Below are 18,915 nucleotides of genomic sequence, written 5' to 3'. Positions count from 1 at the left end.
GGCAGGGCCTAAGAGTCTGCATTCCTCACCAGCTCCCAGGTGATGTCAATGCTGCTGGTCCGGGGACCACACTGTGAGATGCAAGATTTAGAGAGGCAGATCAGGAGATGGAGAAAGAGACTGGCTTAAGAATTGTCGGCCAGGCGCAGTGGCTCATGCCTGTAATCCCAGGACTTTGGAAGGTGGAGGCGGGTGAATCACGAGATCAGAAGATCGAGTCCACAGTGAAACCCCATCTCTACTAAAAATACAAAAAATTAGCCGGGCGTGGTGGTGGCCGCCTGTAGTCCCAGCTACTTGGGAGGCTGAGGCAGGAGAATGGGGTGAACCCGGGAGGCAAAGCTTGCAGTGAGCCGAGATCGAGCCACTGCAATTCAGCCTGGGTGACGCAGCAAGACTCTGTCTCAAAAAAAAAAAAAAAAAAAAAAAAAGGAGATCCATGTTTGATAATCCCACCTGGGGTAAAAGCTGAGACCTGAAGGAGTCCTGGTGGGAATGGCAGTCCCCTGCGGGTGATGGGGAGAGGCATAGAGAGGAGGGGTGGTAAAGAGACCAGAAAAGGAGGTGAGAGGGCCTCTGTGATGACAGGAGAACCAGCAGTGCCCCTGGGACGCCTCATCTGGGCCAATGTGGGACAGAACACTAACTCACACGTGGAGGCCCCCCAATAGGAGTCAGTTGGGGCAGGAAGGTGTTACTGCAGGGGTGTCTGAGCTTGCAGGCAGGGCAGGTGGCCCCCATGCTGTTCTGCAGGAAATTGCTGGACTCATTCTGGGCTTGCCCAAAGCCTGGCCAGGACAACGTGGGGAGAGGGGCAGAAATGTATCTGCCCCACGGTCAAGGGCCAGATGACTTCTGTGCCAGGAACTAATTTAAAAAAAGGAATGAGATGTGAGAGGGGATGTGGCTGGGGAGAAACAGGAGGTGAGCTGGGCTCTGAGCCTACCTGTCCAACTTGCAATAAGAAATCAGGAGGTTCCTGAAAGGCACAGACAGAAACAAAATGCTTTAGGCTTAGATAACCCAGCATCAGGAATAGGGGTGGTTGGATGCAGGGAACTTGCCCAGCTTGTCTGGGGCCCCAGCCTAAGGACAGAGGCGTTTCAGTCCTTAGCTGGGGTTAAAGCGAGGTCAGGGTCGCCGGGGAAATGCGGGAGTACATTCGCGCCGGAGAAAAACGTCAAGAGCAAAAGCTCGGAGGCGTCAAAATGAGCAGCAAGTCCAGGCACAAGGCGTCGGGCGCGGAGAGTACGGCGGATGCTAGGGAGGGAGATGAGTCCGCGAAGACGCCGGGGCTTCGTCCGGCGGCGACGGGGAGGCCGCGGAGGTTCCCGAGCGCTTCAGGGCGCGCACCTCCAGCTCGGGCCGGGCTCCCTCGTCGCGCGGCCCCAGATCCTCCCTGAGCGGGTCTCCGAGGCCCCCGCCGAGCTCTTCCGTTCCCTCCCGTGGCCTCCACCAGGCCGCAGCCCCCAGCCCGGTCGACCGACTCGCCAGGGTCCGCCCCGCCGCCGCGGCCCGGGCCCGGCCGCTCCTCCCCCGATGATGTCACGTCCCCGGCCGCCCCTCGGCCGGCCGCGCCGCCCCGCCCCCGCCTCCCCCGGGCCCCCGTCCCCTGGGCCCGCCCGCTCCCGACATCCCTCCTCCCGCCCGCGCTCCCTCCCTTCGGCTACCGCTCCCCCGGGAGCGGCGGCGGCGGCGGCGGCGGGATGGCCCGGGCCCGCGGCCAGGCCCCGGGGAGCGGCGGGCGGCGGCGGCCGCGGCGGGGCGGCGCGGGAACCGGGCCCCGGGGGGAGTCGGCCGGGCTGCTGCTGCTACTGCTCCAGGTGCTGCCGCCCGGGGCTACGGCAGGGCCGGGACGCCGGAGCACGCGGGGCGCCGGCGGCGGCGGCGTCTGCTGGCCCGGCGCGGCCCCAGCCTTTCCCCGGGACGCGCGGCTGCTGCTGCTCCTGCCGCCGCTGCCGCCACTGTCGCCGCCGCCGCCGAGCTCCGCGCCCGCAGCCTCCGCCTCCCGGATGGTAATCAGCGCCCCGCGCTGGCGCCGCGGGCGGGCGGGAGGTGGGGGCGGCGAGGGGGAAAGGGCGGGCAGCCCCGAGCCCCCGCCTTGCCCGAGGCAGTTCCCGGGGCGCTCGGGCCCCCCCCTCCGACGACCGCGGCCCCGGGCAGCCGCCAGAGCGCGCCTCTGGGGCGCCTCCGCGCGGACCGGGTGCGGGCTCCGCTCCCTGCCCTCCCCGCCCGCTCGCAGTCCGCCCGCCAGCGCTCAGGCCGCGGGGGAATCCCTCCATCTCCCCGCCCCGCGCCCCAGGAGGGGAGGGGACAGCGCCGGCACCCGCGGACTTGCTTTCTCCGAGGGAGCGCCCAAGAGGCGAGCGCGCACTGAGCCGCCCGGACTCGGTGCTGCGCTGCCGGAGGCGCCTGGTGCCGTCGGGTCGGGCTGAGCTAGACGCCTGCAGCCTCGGCGGGACCGGATCCCGGGCGGCGGGGGCGCCCACTCACTGCGCGCTCTCATGTTCCCTGCGCAGGAGGCTCTGCCCCGCGGCGGGCTGAACCTGAAGGAGGAGCCGCTGCTGCCCGCCGGCCTGGGCTCAGTGCGCTCCTGGATGCAGGGCGCGGGCATCCTGGACGCCAGCACCGCGGCGCAGAGGTAAGCGCTGGGACCAGACCCGGTGCGCTCGGGTTGGACGGCTCCGCGCCGCCTCGGCTCAGCTTGTTGGAGCTGCTGGAGCCAGGGGCGGAAGGAGCCCTAACTCTGGACGGTCCCGGCGAGCTCTCCCGCCCACCCCGTCCGGAGCGCCTGTGCTGCCTCCTGAGGTTGTGGGGCGGGCCGGGGCGGGGCTTCTGCCTCCACTCCAGGCTGTCCCGGCAGATGTATGACGGCTGCTCGCGGGTGCGGCGATGAACGCCACCCCAGCTGGGCCGTCTATGGCTCTGAGAGAAGAGGCAGAGCCCCAAGCCATGACCCACAGCCACCGGCTGTCTAGGAACGTCCAGCCCCTCCTTCCTGGGCAGTCCCAGTGCCTCTCCTTGTCCAATTCCGCAGCTCTCTGTCAGGAAAGGCACGAAACCCAGCCCCCTTTTTCCTTTCCCACGCCCCTCAGAATTGGAGGATGAGGGTGTGCAGACCCAGAGAAGCGGCTGGGGGCTGGACAGTGGCGAAGAGATGAGGTGGGCAGTCGGTCTGGCTGGACTGATTGGCCTGAGAACCGGGCAGGGGCCCTGCCTCTCCCTCAGGTGTTTTTCTGGTAGGTCCTGTGGAAGGCAGAGAGTCCCTGGGAACCCAGCACCCGCGCCGGTCTCCTCTGACTCCTTTGCAAGGATCTGGGAACGTTAGTAGGGGATTGACTCCAGGATTTGAAGGCGAACTTTAAAAGTTTATTGACCTGCCCCCAAACCACCTGCACCTCCTGGCTTTTTGCACCTTCAGCGGTGACCATGGAGGGAGGCATTTAGGTATCCTATGGGGAGTCACTATGGTTTAGGATTAGGGAGGTGCCAGCTCTGCTGACAGCTGGGACGGGGTTGGCACTGGGCTTCCCAGAAGTCTGAGCTGTTGCAGCAGCCCGAAGGGATTCCGAATGGGGGGCTTAGGGCAGACCGGGCCTGACACAGGAGCCCACATTCACACCCAAGAGGACGCCTCAGTCTCACCCTGTAACAGACACACCGCGCTTCATGCGCAAACTGAAGCCCGTCCTTTCCTGGCCCGTCAGGAGGGAACACTGTGGGGCTCTGGAGCTGATCTCTTCCGGAAGAGAAAGGGTCTTGTGGATGAATTAATTTCCGAAAGTTTTACAAGGGATATAGCTATATTCCAGAAAAATTGGAAAATAAAAAATTTAGTCCCTCCTCTCTAATACTACTACTGTCAACATTTTAGTGTATTTCCTTCCTATTTTTCTTTCCATTAACTTGCGTTTTCCTGTGCTATGCTTACAATTCCACTTCCTGCCTGATCTTCTGTTGGTTCTGGCTTTTTGTTCAATTTGAGACGGTCAGTTTCTTTAACATGGCCCCCTCTTTATCCCCACCACCTGCTGTGTGGCGAGAGCTCTTTGTAAGAGTGGATGAGGAGTGCTGACAGGGGCCTCTGAGAGTTAAGTTTCCATTTCTTTACCTCTGTGCCTACCCAGAGGCAGGTCTGATGAAGGGGAAGCAAATGTGAAGGAGGCAGTGCCCTTGGAGTCTGTGTGGGGTTCAGAGCATGGGCCACAGCAGTGGTGTCTGCACATAGTGGGGCTGCGTGGGCTTGGGGTGTCCAGTAGGAGTCCCCACATTGTGAGGGCCACATTGCTGGGATGCAGAGGGCTTCTGCAATGTGAACAGGGGCTTTCTCGAGGCTCAGTCTGCTAATCCCCAAGTTTGGAGACTTCTCTGTCTCAGGACATAGACTGGGAGCCCCCACTCGCTTTGTTGTTCAGCTGACTGTCCTCCCAATCCCAGAGGGAGCCACTTTGTCCTTCCTTCCCACTCTTCCTCGTGTTGTCTGTTATCACTCCGGTTGTATCTTGTTCCTCAGTCAGTCCTCTGCGCAGGTCTTCTCATCCCAAATCAGCAACAGTGAAAATTCCTCCCCCTGCCCCTGCCCCCGCCTACATCCGCTGCCTGGTTTCTCTCCCTCTTGTCTCTGAGAAACTTGCACGGAAGCGCTCTCCCAGAAGGCTCCCTGGGATCCGAGAGGTGGCTTTGACACCTTCCTCAGCCTCACCCCACAGTTGCCTGGTTGTCAAGGCTTAGGAATGTTCCTTTCCGTGTCCTAGTCCCAATCTCAGTGCCCTCCGCCACCGCTTTTAGCAATGAAACCCCTGGCCCTCCACCCACTTCCTCCCTGGCTTGAAGGTTAATTGCACCCTGGTTACCACCTCAGCCTCCTGGCCCAGTGCCTAGCCCCAGCCATTCACCACTCCCCTAAAACCATCCTCCCTGCACTGGGGACCAAAGCAGTATTTCCAAAGTACTTTTTTCTGCTCATGTCTCTCTCTGATTACAAATAAAGTGACCAGGCTGGGCATGGTGGCTCACACCTGTAATTCCAGCACTTTGGGAGGCCAAGGTGGGCGTTCACTTGAGGTCAGGAGTTCGAAACCAGGCTAGCCAACAGTAGAGAGCATCATCTCTACTAATAATGCAAAAATAAACCGGGTGTGGTGAAGCATGCCTGTAGTCCCAGCTACTTGGGAGGCTGGGGTGGGAGGATTGCTTGAGCCTGGGAGGCAGAGGCTTCAGTAAGCCAAGATCGCACCACTGCACTCCAGTCTGGGCGGCAGAGTGAAACTGTGCCTTAAAAATAAATAAGTAGGCCGGGCGCGGTGGCTCAAGCCTGTAATCCCAGCACTTTGGGAGGCTGAGACGGGCGGATCATGAGGTCAGGACATGGAGACCATCCTGGCTAACATGGTGAAACCCTGTCTCTACTAAAAAATACAAAAAAAATTAGCCAGGCTAGGTGGCGGGCGCCTGTAATCCCAGCTACTCAGGAGGCTGAGGGAGGAGAATGGTGTGAACCCGGGAGGCGGAACTTGCAGTGAGCTGAGATCAGCCACTGCACTCCAGCCTGGGTGACAGAGCAAGACTCCGTCTCAATAAATAAATAAATAAATAAATAAATAAAATAAAATAAAGTGACCAACCCCCAAGCCCCACTGCTTCCTCATGGATATCTCCAACATTCAAGGCCTATCATGGTCTGACTCCAGTCTTCCTCCCCAGCCTCTTCTGCATGATACTTGGCAGGCAATGGATACTTGGAGAATTAGCTGCACCACTGGTTAAGTGCTGTGGTCTATTGAAACAGTCCCTCTGCCCTCAGCACCTGCACATCCCCTGCATTAAGTCTCACCAGCCTCAGGACTCCCTCCCACACCCACCGAGCCCAGCACCTGCTCTTTCTATGCCCTCCCACCATGCCCAGGGCAGTGGTTTTAGTGCTGCCTACGAATGCTTACCACAGGCCAGCATCTGCTGTCCTCTGCCTGTCCCGGTCCTCCTTGCCCTGCCAGCTGGGGCCTTCCATTAAGGCAAGGGTAGCGGTCTGTTCATCCTTGTGTCCACAGCACCTGGGGCAGGCTCAAGCAGTCCATGCGGGGTGGGGGTGATGACAGTCTGCCAGAGGAAGCAGGAATGTTTCCCAGAGGGCTCCCAAGTCCCCTTATGTTGGGTTCCCCTCTTGACTTTAGAAGACTCCAGGTTCTACCTGACCCAGGAATCAGCTACTGGAGCAGCTTCTCCTGCCCAGTTCTACAGCTTGGCTTTTACAATAATGCCAAGATTTTACAGAAGGTGGGTGGGGAGGAAAAGGCCCAGAAGGCCTGCTAAGATGAGTGAGGGAGGCTGTGCCAACAGGAAGGAAAGGTCTGAGCAAAAGAGGGGTAGGGAGAGCAGAGGGGCTGCATACCCTTAAACTGGAGGCAATGGGGATGGAAAGGCTGGTGGAGAGGGCTGCCCTCTCCCTACCAAGGTCTTCCTACCAGGGAAGTCTGCACAAGGACCCCTGCCCCTGCCTGAGCCAACAGGACTTTATCTCTAAGATCCATTTGCCCAGCCCCAGCCCATCTTCCCCTGACTCCCCTGAAGACCCAAGTCCTCCTGCTGGCACACTCAGCACAGAAGTAGCTCTCCTTTCCTTCTGATATGCTTCCCAGTCTGGGGAGACCTCTGGAGGGCCCAGGCCAGGCCTCCCCCTGGAGGAGACCCCTGGAGGACCTAGGCCAGCCCTCCCACTGGAGCTGGTCCCAGCACACTAGCAGGGCCCCGGAGAGGGAGGCCAGCTGGGGCTGCCTTTCCTGTAAGCAGCTGCAGGCTAGCATCCCTGCTAGGAAATGCTTTTGTTTGTTTTAATAATTCATAGCCGATCTTCAGCCTGGGACCTGGCAGGCAGGCCTGTGGGTGGGTGGTGAGAGGGTGGGCAGAGAGCAGTGGAGTGGGGAGTCTTTAGGTGGAATTGAGGGCCAAAAGAAGAGGGGGAGAGCAGGCCTTTGAGATCCTTCTCCCTCCCTCTCCACCTCCTTCAGGGACTTTGGTCACTGTACCAATTTCCTGGGGCAGGTGAGCTGGGGCAGTGGGAAGAGGGAATAGGGACCTCCCCCAGACCCAAACCTCACCTCCAGCAGGACCATCTGGACACAGGCTCTGGGCAGCTCTCTGCAGCCACCAGGTCCTCCCTGTGCGAGCATTGTTGAGGTGGGTGTGCCCCACTGAGCTGCTCCTTTTATCTTCCCCAGTCTGCAGCATGGCCAGGGGTTGGCATGTCAGGGACTGGGCAGGGCCAGGCCAATAGATCTTGTCTGGGGCATTAATGCCAGGCCCAGCTTGATCATCATCAGCAGTCCCGGGATCCAGAGGATGCCTTCAGGGGAGAGTGGGGCCCAACGGGATGCTTGGAGGAAGGGGGGATGTAGAGGAAAGGGACTGATGGAGCCCTGTCAGGATGGGACTAAGAAGAGCCACATTTGGCAGAGAGAGACTTGGGGGAAATCTGTGGAAAGGGATGAGATGCAGGAGTCATACTCTTTTTGCTCCTTCCACTTCCTGGGATGAGGGGTGTCAACAAGGAGCCTCCCCCTATTACTGATGAAAGTAGGGCTTGTCCCCTGTAGCCCCAGCATCCCAGACTCAAAGACAAGTTAGGCCCAGGTCAAGGCACAAGCTCAAAACCTTGAGTTATCAAGGCAGCCAAGAGTTAGGATTTGGTGGGGAGAAGGGAAGGCAAGAGGCCTGGGGGTGCCTCTGAGAGGAGGCTAAGGCTCCAGCCTCGGTCATTTGTCCTCTGTGGGATTTGAGCTGGCTGTGGCTAAATTGCTCACATTTATAACAAGCATGTAGTCAAGGATGTGAAGAGCCATGAGTAGCCTTGGGAAGAGAGAACAGAGACTGTGAGGGGGGCTGTGTCTGCAACAGACAGTTATGCTGTGGCAGGGGTGAGCAGCTGCCATGAGAAGGGCCCTGGAGTGTCCTGCTCAGCCTTGCAAAGGAGCATCTTCCAGGACCTGCTGGGCGGCCCCAGCAATAGCAGTCAGACACCTCTGCAGCTTCCCACGTCTCCCCACATGCATCCGTGTACACTTTGGAGCACAGTCTACCTGAATGGCCTAGGCTGTGAAGGTCGGGTTGCCCTTGGTATTGGCTTAAACCTGGATTCTTAACAGTGCTCAGGAAGTCCATGCACACCCATGCTCACTACAAAGCATGTTGACTCTGACCAAAATGCATCTGTGCAACGTAAATCTTTTTTGGTGTCTCAAACAATCTCCTTTAATTTTCGGCCTATTTAACAAAAGATGGGAAGGAGGTGAGTGGGGCACAGTGGAAATACAAAAGTGAGCATATTCTCTTCCCAAATCTGGGTTCTTTAATACAGGAGCAAATGTCCCACTGCCTCAGGACACTCTGGAGTTGAGAAGAAAGTGTTTTGAACATTGTGCTTGAAACAATCTTTTTAAGAAAGCGAGGAAATGTATAATTCATTTTGCAGTCTTGCAAAAGTGGTTAATGTGGCTGATTTTGTCACTCAGCTGCATTTCTCTGGAAAAGGCGCTTATGTGGCATGGTTTGTTCACTAATGATGCTAAGTGAATAAGCTGTTTCTGAATTATGGGCGTGAGCATTACATGTGCCAGGTGAGGCAGTTCTTTCTTGTATTTGTCATAAACTGATACCTGCCAAGCTGCACTCAGGCCCTTGGGGCTGTAGCTTTACTGGCATCCATTATACCTCAGGCCTCTGAATGGCTGGCAGTTGGTACCCACCCACATCCCCTCAGGACCCTTGGTCAAGGGTCTGCCTCCTCCGCTGTTATCTGCTTCCCTTTGCTTGAGGACTTGCTCAGGCTGCCAGAGCCTGCTCTGCCCACTTGCACAGCAGCCCAGAAGTACCTGAGAAGTAACAGCCCTAGAAGCCCTCCACCAGTGACTGACTAGAGTTGGTAGATAAATACCCCAGCTCCCTCACCCATCCCTCTGGTTGGATAATGCTGAGGCACACATTCCATGCTGTTTCCAGAGTTCCCCATGGGATGGAGCTCCAGGTGCCCACAGTGTGGAGTTGTTGAAAATGCACCCTCTATATGCTGCGTTCTCATCTTTGTCTCACCCCCAACCCCCAGTGTTTCCAAATCACTGCCCAGATACACTGTTGGTACCTCCACTCCCTTGCTGTGTTTCTTGCTTATCCAGCTTGGGGTCAATCAGGAGAAGGGAGCACCATCCACACCTGCCTCTGTCGCTCTCGAGCCCTATTCCCTGCAATGTGCTGTTCCTTGTGTCCTTCTCTGTCTCTTGTTCATAGGAAATATCCTTTACTCATCTTGCCTTGAGCTTCTCCAAGCCTGGCAGGGCCATGAATAGGGTGAACTGGAGACGTTCCCAGGCAAGGAGCAGCCTCATGTGCGCTGCAGGGCTCTTGCCCACTCTGCGGTCCTCCTCTGGTTGGAAGGGGGCTGGGGCTGTCATTAACACTGCCCTGTTGTCCACTGCACGGATCTTTTCCTGAAGCTGTAAACTAACCAGTGCTGCTCCACCGGTGGGTGTGAGCCTGGGAGGATGAGTGTGCCTCAGACCCACTGAGCTGTGCTGGGAAAGGGCAGGATGCCGCTCTGGGCTGCCTCGGGGCAGTGGACTGAGCCCAAACCTACTATGGGGCAGGGCACAGGCATGCAAAGCAGGGAAGCCCCTTCATGCCCCCAGCTGGCAGGAGATGCTGGCCCAGAGACCCCCGGGGAACCTGCTGTCTTCCCCCTCCCCAGGTCCCTGTGCCCTCGCTCCTGTGTAATCCCCTCCTGCAGGGATGCTGAACCCTGTGAAGGAAGCTTGGCTTGGGGCTTATGCCAGGCTTCCCAGGTCTGGTCCTCAGCAGCCTGTCAGAAGCTGGGGGGCAGGACCCAGGAATGGCTGATATTTGGGTGGGACAGGAAGCTCAAGCCAGCATCTTTGATTTATGCTGCACTAGTCTGGAATTTGGCCTGAGCACTTGCAGGGTGTCTGTGTAGAAAGGGCATGTCCAGTGGTCTGGGAGATTCTGTTCTCAGCACCCACTACTCCTCTGGCAAGGCCTCCTTTGCTCTCTACAGCCTCCCTCCCTGCTGCCTGAGAGCCTTCCAGGCCCCTTCGCTGGGCTGGATGACAGGATAAAAATCCACAGGGACCTGGGGTTGCTTCACAAACCCACCTCCTCTGACCTTCTCTCCCACTAGGTGGTCCTGGAACCCATCCCCAGTGGAGTTCAAGTTAAGCTGGTCCTGGGAGCAGGAGGGAGGAGCTCAGGGTTGAGGCCTCATTAGCATATTCATCAGCAGTAATCAGGGCCCCGCTGTGATCGAAAGCCCTCTTAGGGCTTCCCTGCCTCTTGCTGGCTGGGGAGCGGGTGAGGGGCGATCAAGGCCTCAACTTGAAAGGACTGCAGCCTGAGAGCGAGGGGGTGGAGGGAACAGGGAAGGATGGAGGGACAGTGAATTCCCTAGGGAAAGGAGCATCTGTAAAAACAATCTGTGGTCAGAAAGAAAGGTGCCGAGCAGAGCAGTGGCTCAAGCCTATAATCCCAGCACTTTGAGAGGCCAAGGCAGGAGGATCACTGGAGCCCAGGAGTTCAAGATCAGTCTGGACAACATAGTGAGACCCCATCTTTCCAAAATTAATTTGCTGGGCGTGGTGGCTTATGCCTGTAGTCCCAGCTATTCAGAAGGCTGAGGTAGGAGGATCATGTGAGCCTAGGAGGTTGAGGCTGCAGTGAGCTATAATTGTGCTGTCGCATTCCAGCCTGGGTGACAGAGCAAGATCCTGTCTCAAAAAAAAAAAAAAAAAAAAAAAAAATGGTATTGGAGGTCCCCTCCCCTCATCTTGATCAGGGACAAGAAGACTTATGGCTTCTACCTCCTAAGTCAGCATTTCATGTGGACCACTGCGGGAGGCTCCGGGGCAAGCTTTCAAGAGGAGGAAACATTTTCATTTTACTATTTATTATAATTTGTATGTGTAAAGCAATAGCAAGTGCCTCATGCCCATGACATCCCAGATGTTAATGGCTTGGCGTGAAGTCTAGTAAAAGAATAAATTGATTTAAAGTTATATGAAGAATAATAGTAAGTAGTGGTGACTGTGGCAGCCATTGTCACAGGAGCACGCTCATGGTGGGCACCTGGACAAGCTGACCTAAGTGGCCCTCAAGGCAGTTCCCCATCCTCTTCGCTTCCCTGCATCCCTGCAACAGTCTCTCACTTGTCCTCCACACGGCACCCTCCTTTCCCCCATAGCATTTTTAAGCCTTACCTGGCTTCAGAACTTTCTAGTGGCCTTTAGTCATGTTTCCCAAGCAATGACCCTCAACAAAAGTGCTCCGTAACCAAGCAAGCAGGGTGTGTTATTTGGCGAGGCATAGTGGTTGGCACCTGTAATCCCAGCACTTTGGGAGGCCAAGGTGGGAGAAAGCTGGAGCCCAGAAGTTCGAGTCCAGCCTGGGCAACATATGGAGACCTCATCTCTACAAAAAGTAAACAAAATTATCCAGGCATGGTGGTGCGTGCCTGTAGTCCCAGCTAGTCAGGAGGCTGAGGTAGGAGGATTGCCTGAGCCCCAGAGGTTGAGGCTACAGTAAGCTGAGATCACACTACTGCACTCCAGCCTGGACAACAGAGCAAAACCCTGTCTAAAAAAAAAAAAAAAAAAAAAAAAAAAAAAAAAAAAAAAAAATTACTCCAAGCTGGGCATGGTGGCTCACGCCTGTAACCCCAGCTCTTTGGGAGGCTGAGGCAGGAGGATCGCTTAAGTCTAGGAGTTCAAGGTTGCAGTGAGCTATGATTACGCCACTCCACTTCAGCCTGGATGACAGAGCAAAACCCTGTCTCAAAAAAAATTATTCCATATTGGGCGTGGTGGCTCATGCCTGTAATCACAGCACTTTGGGAGGCCAAGGCAGGAGGATCATTTGAGCCCAGGAGTTCAATACCAGTCTGAATAACATGGCGAAACCCTGTCTCTACAAAAAAATTAAAAATTTAGCCGGGTCTGGAGTCACCTGTAGTCCCACCTCCTTGGAGGACTGAGGCAGGAGGATCATTTGAGCCAGTAGGTCGAAGCTGCAGTGAGCCGTGATTGCACCCTGCACTCCAGCCTGCATGACAGAGTGAGATCCTGCCTTGAAGAAAAAAAGGCAGGGCAGATGTTGAATCCAAGTCTCTCTGTCTTCAAATTTGTATCTTTAAAAAAAAAGGACTCCAAAACTTAGCAACTTAAGACAACAAATATTTATTATCACACAATTTCTGAGGTCAGAAATAAGGGAGCAGACTAGCCTGGTGGTTCTGGATCAGGGCCTCTCATGAGGCTGCAGCAAGATGAGAGCTGGGGCCACAGTCGTCTGAAGGATTGACTGAGGCGGGTGGATCTGCTTCCAGGGTTGCTCATGCTGGCAAGTCAGGACTGGCTATCGGCAGGAGGCCTCAGTTCTTCTCCCTGTGGACTTCTCCATAGGGCTACTTGAGTGTCCTCAAGACATGGCAGTTGGCTTCCCCCTGAATCACTAATCCAAAAGAGAGAACAAGGCAGAAGCTGCAGTGCTTTCATGATCTGACCTTGGAAGTTATATGCTATTACTCCTGCCCTAGTCTCCTGGCCCCACAGGCCAATCCCAACACAATACAAGAGGGGGCTAACTAAGGGCATGAATCCCAGGCAGTGGGGATCACTGGGAACCATCTTGTAGACTGGCTCCCACTCATGCAGAGCACCAGCCCTAGCCAACTCAAGCAGGGTCCATTCCTGGAGGGTGTCCCAGGCCCCCCCAAATACACCCATGTCTGTGGCCACAGCACCCTTTTCTCAAGGGAGGCTCTGGAGCCATGAGAGATCTAAGGAACACCCTTTGGAAGGCCGTGGCTCAGAGAAGAGAATCTAACCCCTTCCCTTGGAGTCTATGTCCCTTCATGATCTGGCACAAACTTCCAGTACAAACTTTCCTTCTTTCACTTCACATTTCGACACCTGCGGTACAGCAGCAGCCTCTACACATCCAGCCATTCCTTATGCTGTTTATTCTGTCCTTTTCCTCGTTCACCTATTGAGCTCCTGTTTATTCCTCAAGGACTTAAGGAAAAGTCACCATTCCATGAAGCCTTCCCTTCATCTCCTATAAAAAGAATTAATATTTTCTTCCTTTGCTTCTCGAGTTTTTGCATGGTGACATCTTTCGGGGGGCACCTGCCCCTTTGTCTGATGTCGTACCTCTCTGTCTCTCTCCCCTCTTCCAGGCATTTGCCTCCAGCCCCAGTTGTTGCCGTGTGTCCAGTGCTTGGTGTATCATTGGGATGCAGGGGATATTTGGGGCAGAGGGAATCCCTTCCTCCTGCTGTCACCCTGGCCTTGCTTCTGGGCATGGTTTCTGATGAGCCAGGAGAGATCCCTTAGCAAGGCCAGATGAGAAATTCCTCCTGCCCAAGGGAGCCTGTGGTTGTCTCTCCCAAAACCTGGAGGCAGGTCCCTTTACATCTTGGGGGTGCTCCCCACATTCAGCCAGGGCCCAGGCCGGGCAGACTAGTGGTCCTGAACCGGTTTGACGTCTGCAAGGGTCTGATGGACATCATCATTCCCCAGGCAACACCACAGGCTCATGACAGCCTCAGCCTGGACTGGGGTTTAGTAGGATATCTGTTCTAGGGCCCCTTGGGTCTCCTTGAAGCCCTAAAGGGCAGTCACAAGAGCTTCTGGTCAGAAAGACGGATTGGTTCATACTTTTGATTTTGGAGACTGGCCTTGCAAAATGTGCGGCCTAGGGAAAAGCCTGGGAGGGAGTCTGACAGGGTCTCCTCCTTTGCAGTCACCACTGTGCCTCTTGTTTTCCAGGGGGCAGGCTGGGGTGCCCTCAGTGCTGAGAGACCTCTATCTGGAAGCGAAATGGCCCTGGTCAGGCTGGAAAGGGCCTGTCTAGTTGGATTAAACTCTTGGCATCTTGGAGCCATGTCCTGGCCAGCATGCCTGCCTGGCCCGAGGCACTGGAGTCTTTCTCACTGGGGGGCCCTTCCAGTGGTTTCCCAGCTCTTTTCCTCCCACAGTGGCGTGGGTCTGGCACGAGCACATTTTGAGAAGCAGCCTCCCTCCAACCTCAGGAAATCCAACTTCTTCCACTTCGTGCTGGCCATGTACGACCGGCAGGGGCAGCCCGTGGAGGTGGAGCGCACAGCCTTCATCGACTTTGTGGAAAAGGACCGAGTGAGAGGCTCGTGGGCTTGGCTGGGACTGGCCCCGGGAGGGAACCCCCAACCACACACACACGCACATAGGCGTGCACACACACACACACACACACACACACACTGGGCAGATGAATGGATGGATGCTGGCTGAGTGTCTGGAAGGGTGGGAAAGAAGTTGGGGTTAGGAGAAGGGGGTGGGCGAGGGAGGCTGGAGGATCCCTGAGCACCCGAGCATCCTCCCATCTTGTCCCTGCAGGAGCCCGGGGCGGAAAAGACTAACAATGGGATCCACTACCGCCTCCGACTGGTGTATAACAATGGTGAGTGGAGACCCCTGCCCTGCCTGGCCCTGCCCCTGAAGTCTGGGCACTGCAGCATCATGCAACACCTAATGCCCCACGTGCCAGGCCTGGGGAGGGTGTGATGTGGTCTGATCATTGAGGCTGCCCATGCTCCCCCGGCAGCAAGCCCTCTCCATCTTCCCATCCTAGGACTTCGGACGGAGCAAGACCTCTATGTGCGTCTCATCGACTCCATGTCCAAGCAGGTGAGTCAGTGCAGGGAGTGCTGAGGCCCATCCCACTCTCTTCCCGGACCCTGCCCCACTCTGGTCGAGCCTCCTTGTTCCTGCCTCATCTCCCTAAGCCCTCCGTCCCCATCAGCCTAGCTCCCCCAGTTCCCACCCCAGCCTGTGCCGGAGGGTGTGTGGCTCTTGCCCTCTGTTCTAGAAAAGACAATATTTGTGCAAAAACCCTGGCTTGGGTCATGTTTCCTAGCAGCCCAGCTTTAGATGGGAACTCAGGTGCAGGTAGTTTATTTGGGGAGATGGGAGGGGCTGCCGGGAGCAGGGGAGGGAGGCAGGCTGGACAGAAAACTGCACAGGGAGCTCTGGAGAAGGAGTGGCACCAGACATGTCCCCCTTCGAAGCAAATACCAGGATTTTGTACCCCGTATCAATTAGTCATTGGCTGGGAACCACTCCTAAGGGTAGCACGTAACCTCCCAGACATTTTCAGACCAGGCAGTTCCTATCCAGAGAGCAGTTCTCAGGAGGAAGCCCTCTGCAGCAGACATCAGCCACAGCCATGGGAAGGTGCACGTGTCCAGTAAAGGGGATGTGGGCACAGCCCCGAGAATTTCCACTGCAGACCCTCAGTACCTTGCTGATGTGACGGTCACGGGAAGGAGGCTCAGAGGCCAGCATAAGGAGCTGGAGGAAACTGAAACCTGAATAGGCCCTGATGGAGTCTGCCAACACAGGGCCCCAAATCTCAGGGCTTTTCAGAGAAGCTGTACATGCTGGCAAGGAGGGGGCTGAGTCTCCAATGGGCCAGATTAGTGGGCTAGGAATGCAAGGTGGAGATTTGGGCTTCCTACACAGGCAGGGTCTTTTGGCAGCCTCCAGCCAATTCCAGGGCAGAGGGAAGAATGGTTTTTCTAGAATACCCATGGCCACTGGGCTGGGGGAGGCAGGCCAGGCAGTGCCCAGTGGAACTGTCGAGGGGATGAGTGTGGAAGGGGTTCGAGGAAGTCGACAGGGAGAGGGATCCCACAAATGGGGGAAGGCACAGAGGGTTATAAACTGGGAAGGCAGATTTGCAGTTAGGAAGATCACTTCTTGCTTCTGGGCAGAGGGAGGCTGGAAGACTGGTGAGGAGGTGATGCAGCAGTCCCAGGGGAAGACCAGGCCTGGGCTAGGGATGGTATGGGGGAAGAGGCGATAGGTATCTAGGGGGAAGAGGCAGCTGTGCAGCCCTCGGAGCTGACTGGGCTGGCAGGGATAGCTGAGAAGGACAACACTCATCAACAGAAGCAGAGGTCCGCCAGGACATGGAGGATACACACAGGAGGATGCTGGGGGAGGGGAGGGGCCTGGTGCTGGGTGGGCACAGGAGTATGTCTACCCACCAGCCACCTGACCTTGGTCCTGGAGCCCTCCGGAATCCCCTGCCCCAAGCAGAGCCAGCTCTGGAAAGAGCCGCCTGCCGACAGACAGAATCTGCAGACTTCATATCATTCTTGCCAGCCGGTGGTGGTCCAGTTTGGGAGGAGGGATTATCCTCCGCGTGGGCAGCCCAGAGCAAGGCAGAGGGCGTGCTCTTCCCTGGGGCAGGGTTTCCCTGGGCCTAGGCTTGGAAGATGCCAGGCCCATCTGTGCTGCCACCTGCACCTCAGAGGAGCCTCTTTCCCCTCCAGCCTGTGCACCTCCCTCTCCCCAGGCTATCATCTATGAGGGGCAGGACAAGAACCCCGAAATGTGCCGAGTGCTGCTCACCCATGAGATCATGTGCAGGTGAGATGGCCATGTCACTCACACCTCGCCCCTCTGCCAAGGCGTTGCCGAGGACTCCACCCAGGCCCTGCCCCCTCGCCGCCCTTGCCCCTGGCTGCTCTCTGCTGCTGCTCCCTGGAGAAGCCTGGTGGCAGGTGATGAAGGGAGAGGGTGAGGCCCCTGGGCACAGCGCTGGCTGAGAAGAGGGTCCTTGAGGCCCCATTAGCCTGGCCTGTTTATGTGGCTTCTCCGAGTGTTTTTGTAAGAGAGGCCTCCTGCCGCCACTGGGAAGCTTAGCTAATAAAGCTCAGGGGAGGGCTGCTGGGGATGTGGGAACAGGGCCTGGGAAGGCCTCTGGGATTAGCTGAGAAGCTAATCTTTGAGGAAATTTTGAACCCTAGGGCAGCTCTCTGGTGGGGCAGGGTGGGAGTGAGGAGGTGCACAGCTCTTGGTTCCCTTTTCCCCATTATCCAAGAGCTTGGCATTTCTAGTAAGGTCTCCCCAGGAGATGCCAGTCATACAGGGTCCTCGGAGGCAGTTCCTGATGCATGGAAAAGAGAACAGGGTTCTGAAATCTGTGGTTGGTAGCCAGGCGCCTGTAATCCCAGCTACTTGGAAGACTGAGGCAGGAGGATCGCATGAGCCCAGGAGTTCAAGGCTGCAGTGAGCGATGATTGCACCACTGCATTCTAGCCTGGGCAACAGATCCAGACCCTGTCGCCAAAAAAATAAATAAAGTAAAATAAATTTAAAATAAATAAATCTGTGGTTGGAACTGTGGCTACCCTTGGAAAGGGGAGTGACAAGGAAGAGGTATGACTGGCATCTGGGCTGCTGGCCACACAGCACTTCTTGGTGTGGATGCTGCTTTCACGGATAGATTAACTTTGTGGCCATTCATTGGCCAGGCACAGTGGCTCAAGCCTGTAATCCCAGCACTTTGGGAAGCCGAGGTGGGCGGATCACTTGAGGTCAGGAGTTCAAGACCAGCCTGGTCAACATGGTGAAACCCCATCTCTACAAAAATTACAAAAATTAGCCAGGCATGGTGGTGCACACCTATAATCCCAGCTATGTTAGGAGGCTGAGGCACGAGAATTGCCTGAACTCAGGAGGCAGAGGTTGCAGTGAGCCAAGATCACGCCACTGTACTCCAGCCTGGGTGACAGAATGAGACTCTGTCTCAAAAAGAAAAAGAAAAAAAGATTCACTTTGTGGTCATTCATGAGCTCACTGTTTGAGCTCCTGTCTCTGCGTGGACTGTGTTTCCATAGAGAGAGACCCTGTAGGTGACCTGCCGCCTGCCCTTTCCTGAGTCCTCCAGGAATGAGGTGCCTTTGGGGCAGGGCTCTCTGGCCAGCCTCAACCCCAAGCTAGGCTCTCAGGGTCCCTGCGGAGGAGCCACAGCCTTTCTCCCCCAAGGCCCTGGGAGTGAGCCCCTCCAGCCCAGGGATTCCACACTTGAGACAGGACATCAGCACCCTCAGCTCAGGGTGCCCCTCACAACTCACACACTGTCATGGCCCCCTCCTTTCTTGGCTTCCGCCTTCCCTCCTTCCTTATCTTTTCTTCAGCCGGTGCTGTGACCGGAAGAGCTGTGGCAACCGGAATGAGACGCCCTCAGACCCCGTCATCATTGACAGGTACAGACTCGGGGAGGGGGCCTGGAAGCTCAGAGGGGAGTGGGGGAGGGGCGGCTGTTTTCAATCACGGAGCACCAAGGCTCAAGGGAGGAGCAGAGCAGCCAGCTCCCGGGGCACCAGGTTGGGTGGCTCTGAGCAGAGAGAGAAACTGCCAGGCACCAGGGAGCCTCCAGCCGTGGCCCCTGAGTGAAACACCTGGTAGCCAACTTTCTGGAGCTGCTTTCCCCAACTCCCTAAGAGAAAGAGCCGGGGAGGGCAGGGAGGCTGAGAGCCAGGTGGGAAGGGAGGGGAGGAACCAGCACTCAGGGACGGGCTGCCTAGGTGGAGTGGCCAGCGTGGTCATGTCAGCAAAAACCGGGTTCAGGTTCCCAGTTCACCCCTGTGCTGTCTGACTTGACTTCTCTGAACGTTTGTTTCCTTGTCTGGAAAAGTGGGGAAAGAGCTGGTGGGTTTCGGTCACAGAATTGTCGAGGTACTGTATGTGAAAGTGCATTTGCACACCAGGATTTCTATTTCTTTATTTTCTTTTTTGTGTATTTGTTTTGTTTTGTTGAGACAGGATCTCACTCTGTCACCCAGGCTAAAGTGCAGTGGTGTGGTCATGGCTCACTGCAGCCTCGATCTTCGAGGTTCCAGTGATCCTCCCACTTCAGCCTCCCAGGTAATTGGGACTACAAGCACACACCTCCACACCTGGCTAATTTTTTGTATTTTTTGTAGAGACCGGGTTTTGCCATATTGCCCAGGCTGGTCTTGAACTCCTGGGCTCAAGCAATCCGCCCACCTCGACCTTCCAAAGTGCTGGGATTACAAACATGAGCCACTGTGCC

General features: G+C 56.4%; 1 protein-coding gene across 7 annotated transcripts in view; it reads left to right on the top strand.

The window, feature by feature from the left end:
- Positions 1 to 1,590: 1,590 nt before the first annotated feature.
- The window catches only part of EBF4 (EBF family member 4), a 66,428-nt gene continuing 49,103 nt past the window's right edge, over positions 1,591 to 18,915 (top strand). For 4 of the 7 annotated variants that reach the window (XR_006689823.3, XM_065522886.2, XM_045362637.3 and 1 more), the window contains exons 1-7: positions 1,591 to 2,015; positions 2,520 to 2,641; positions 14,030 to 14,186; positions 14,427 to 14,490; positions 14,662 to 14,717; positions 16,390 to 16,463; positions 18,017 to 18,085. Coding sequence is in view for 4 of the 7 variants with exons in the window: in XM_065522886.2 (XP_065378958.1) it covers positions 1,707 to 2,015; positions 2,520 to 2,641; positions 14,030 to 14,186; positions 14,427 to 14,490; positions 14,662 to 14,717; positions 16,390 to 16,463; positions 18,017 to 18,085 (851 nt within the window). In the remaining 3 variants the exon portion in view is untranslated. Of the gene's footprint in view, positions 2,016 to 2,336; positions 2,642 to 14,029; positions 14,187 to 14,426; positions 14,491 to 14,661; positions 14,718 to 16,389; positions 16,464 to 18,016; positions 18,086 to 18,915 lie in introns of those variants that run through there. The other 3 variants (XM_065522887.2, XR_010578588.1, XM_074004927.1) reach the window with 3 other exon arrangements.

Source organism: Macaca fascicularis, chromosome 10, assembly GCF_037993035.2.
Source record: "Macaca fascicularis isolate 582-1 chromosome 10, T2T-MFA8v1.1".
Lineage (NCBI taxonomy): Eukaryota > Metazoa > Chordata > Mammalia > Primates > Cercopithecidae > Macaca > Macaca fascicularis.
Note: the sequence above shows the minus strand (reverse complement) of the source record. Positions and strands in the feature narration are given on the sequence as shown.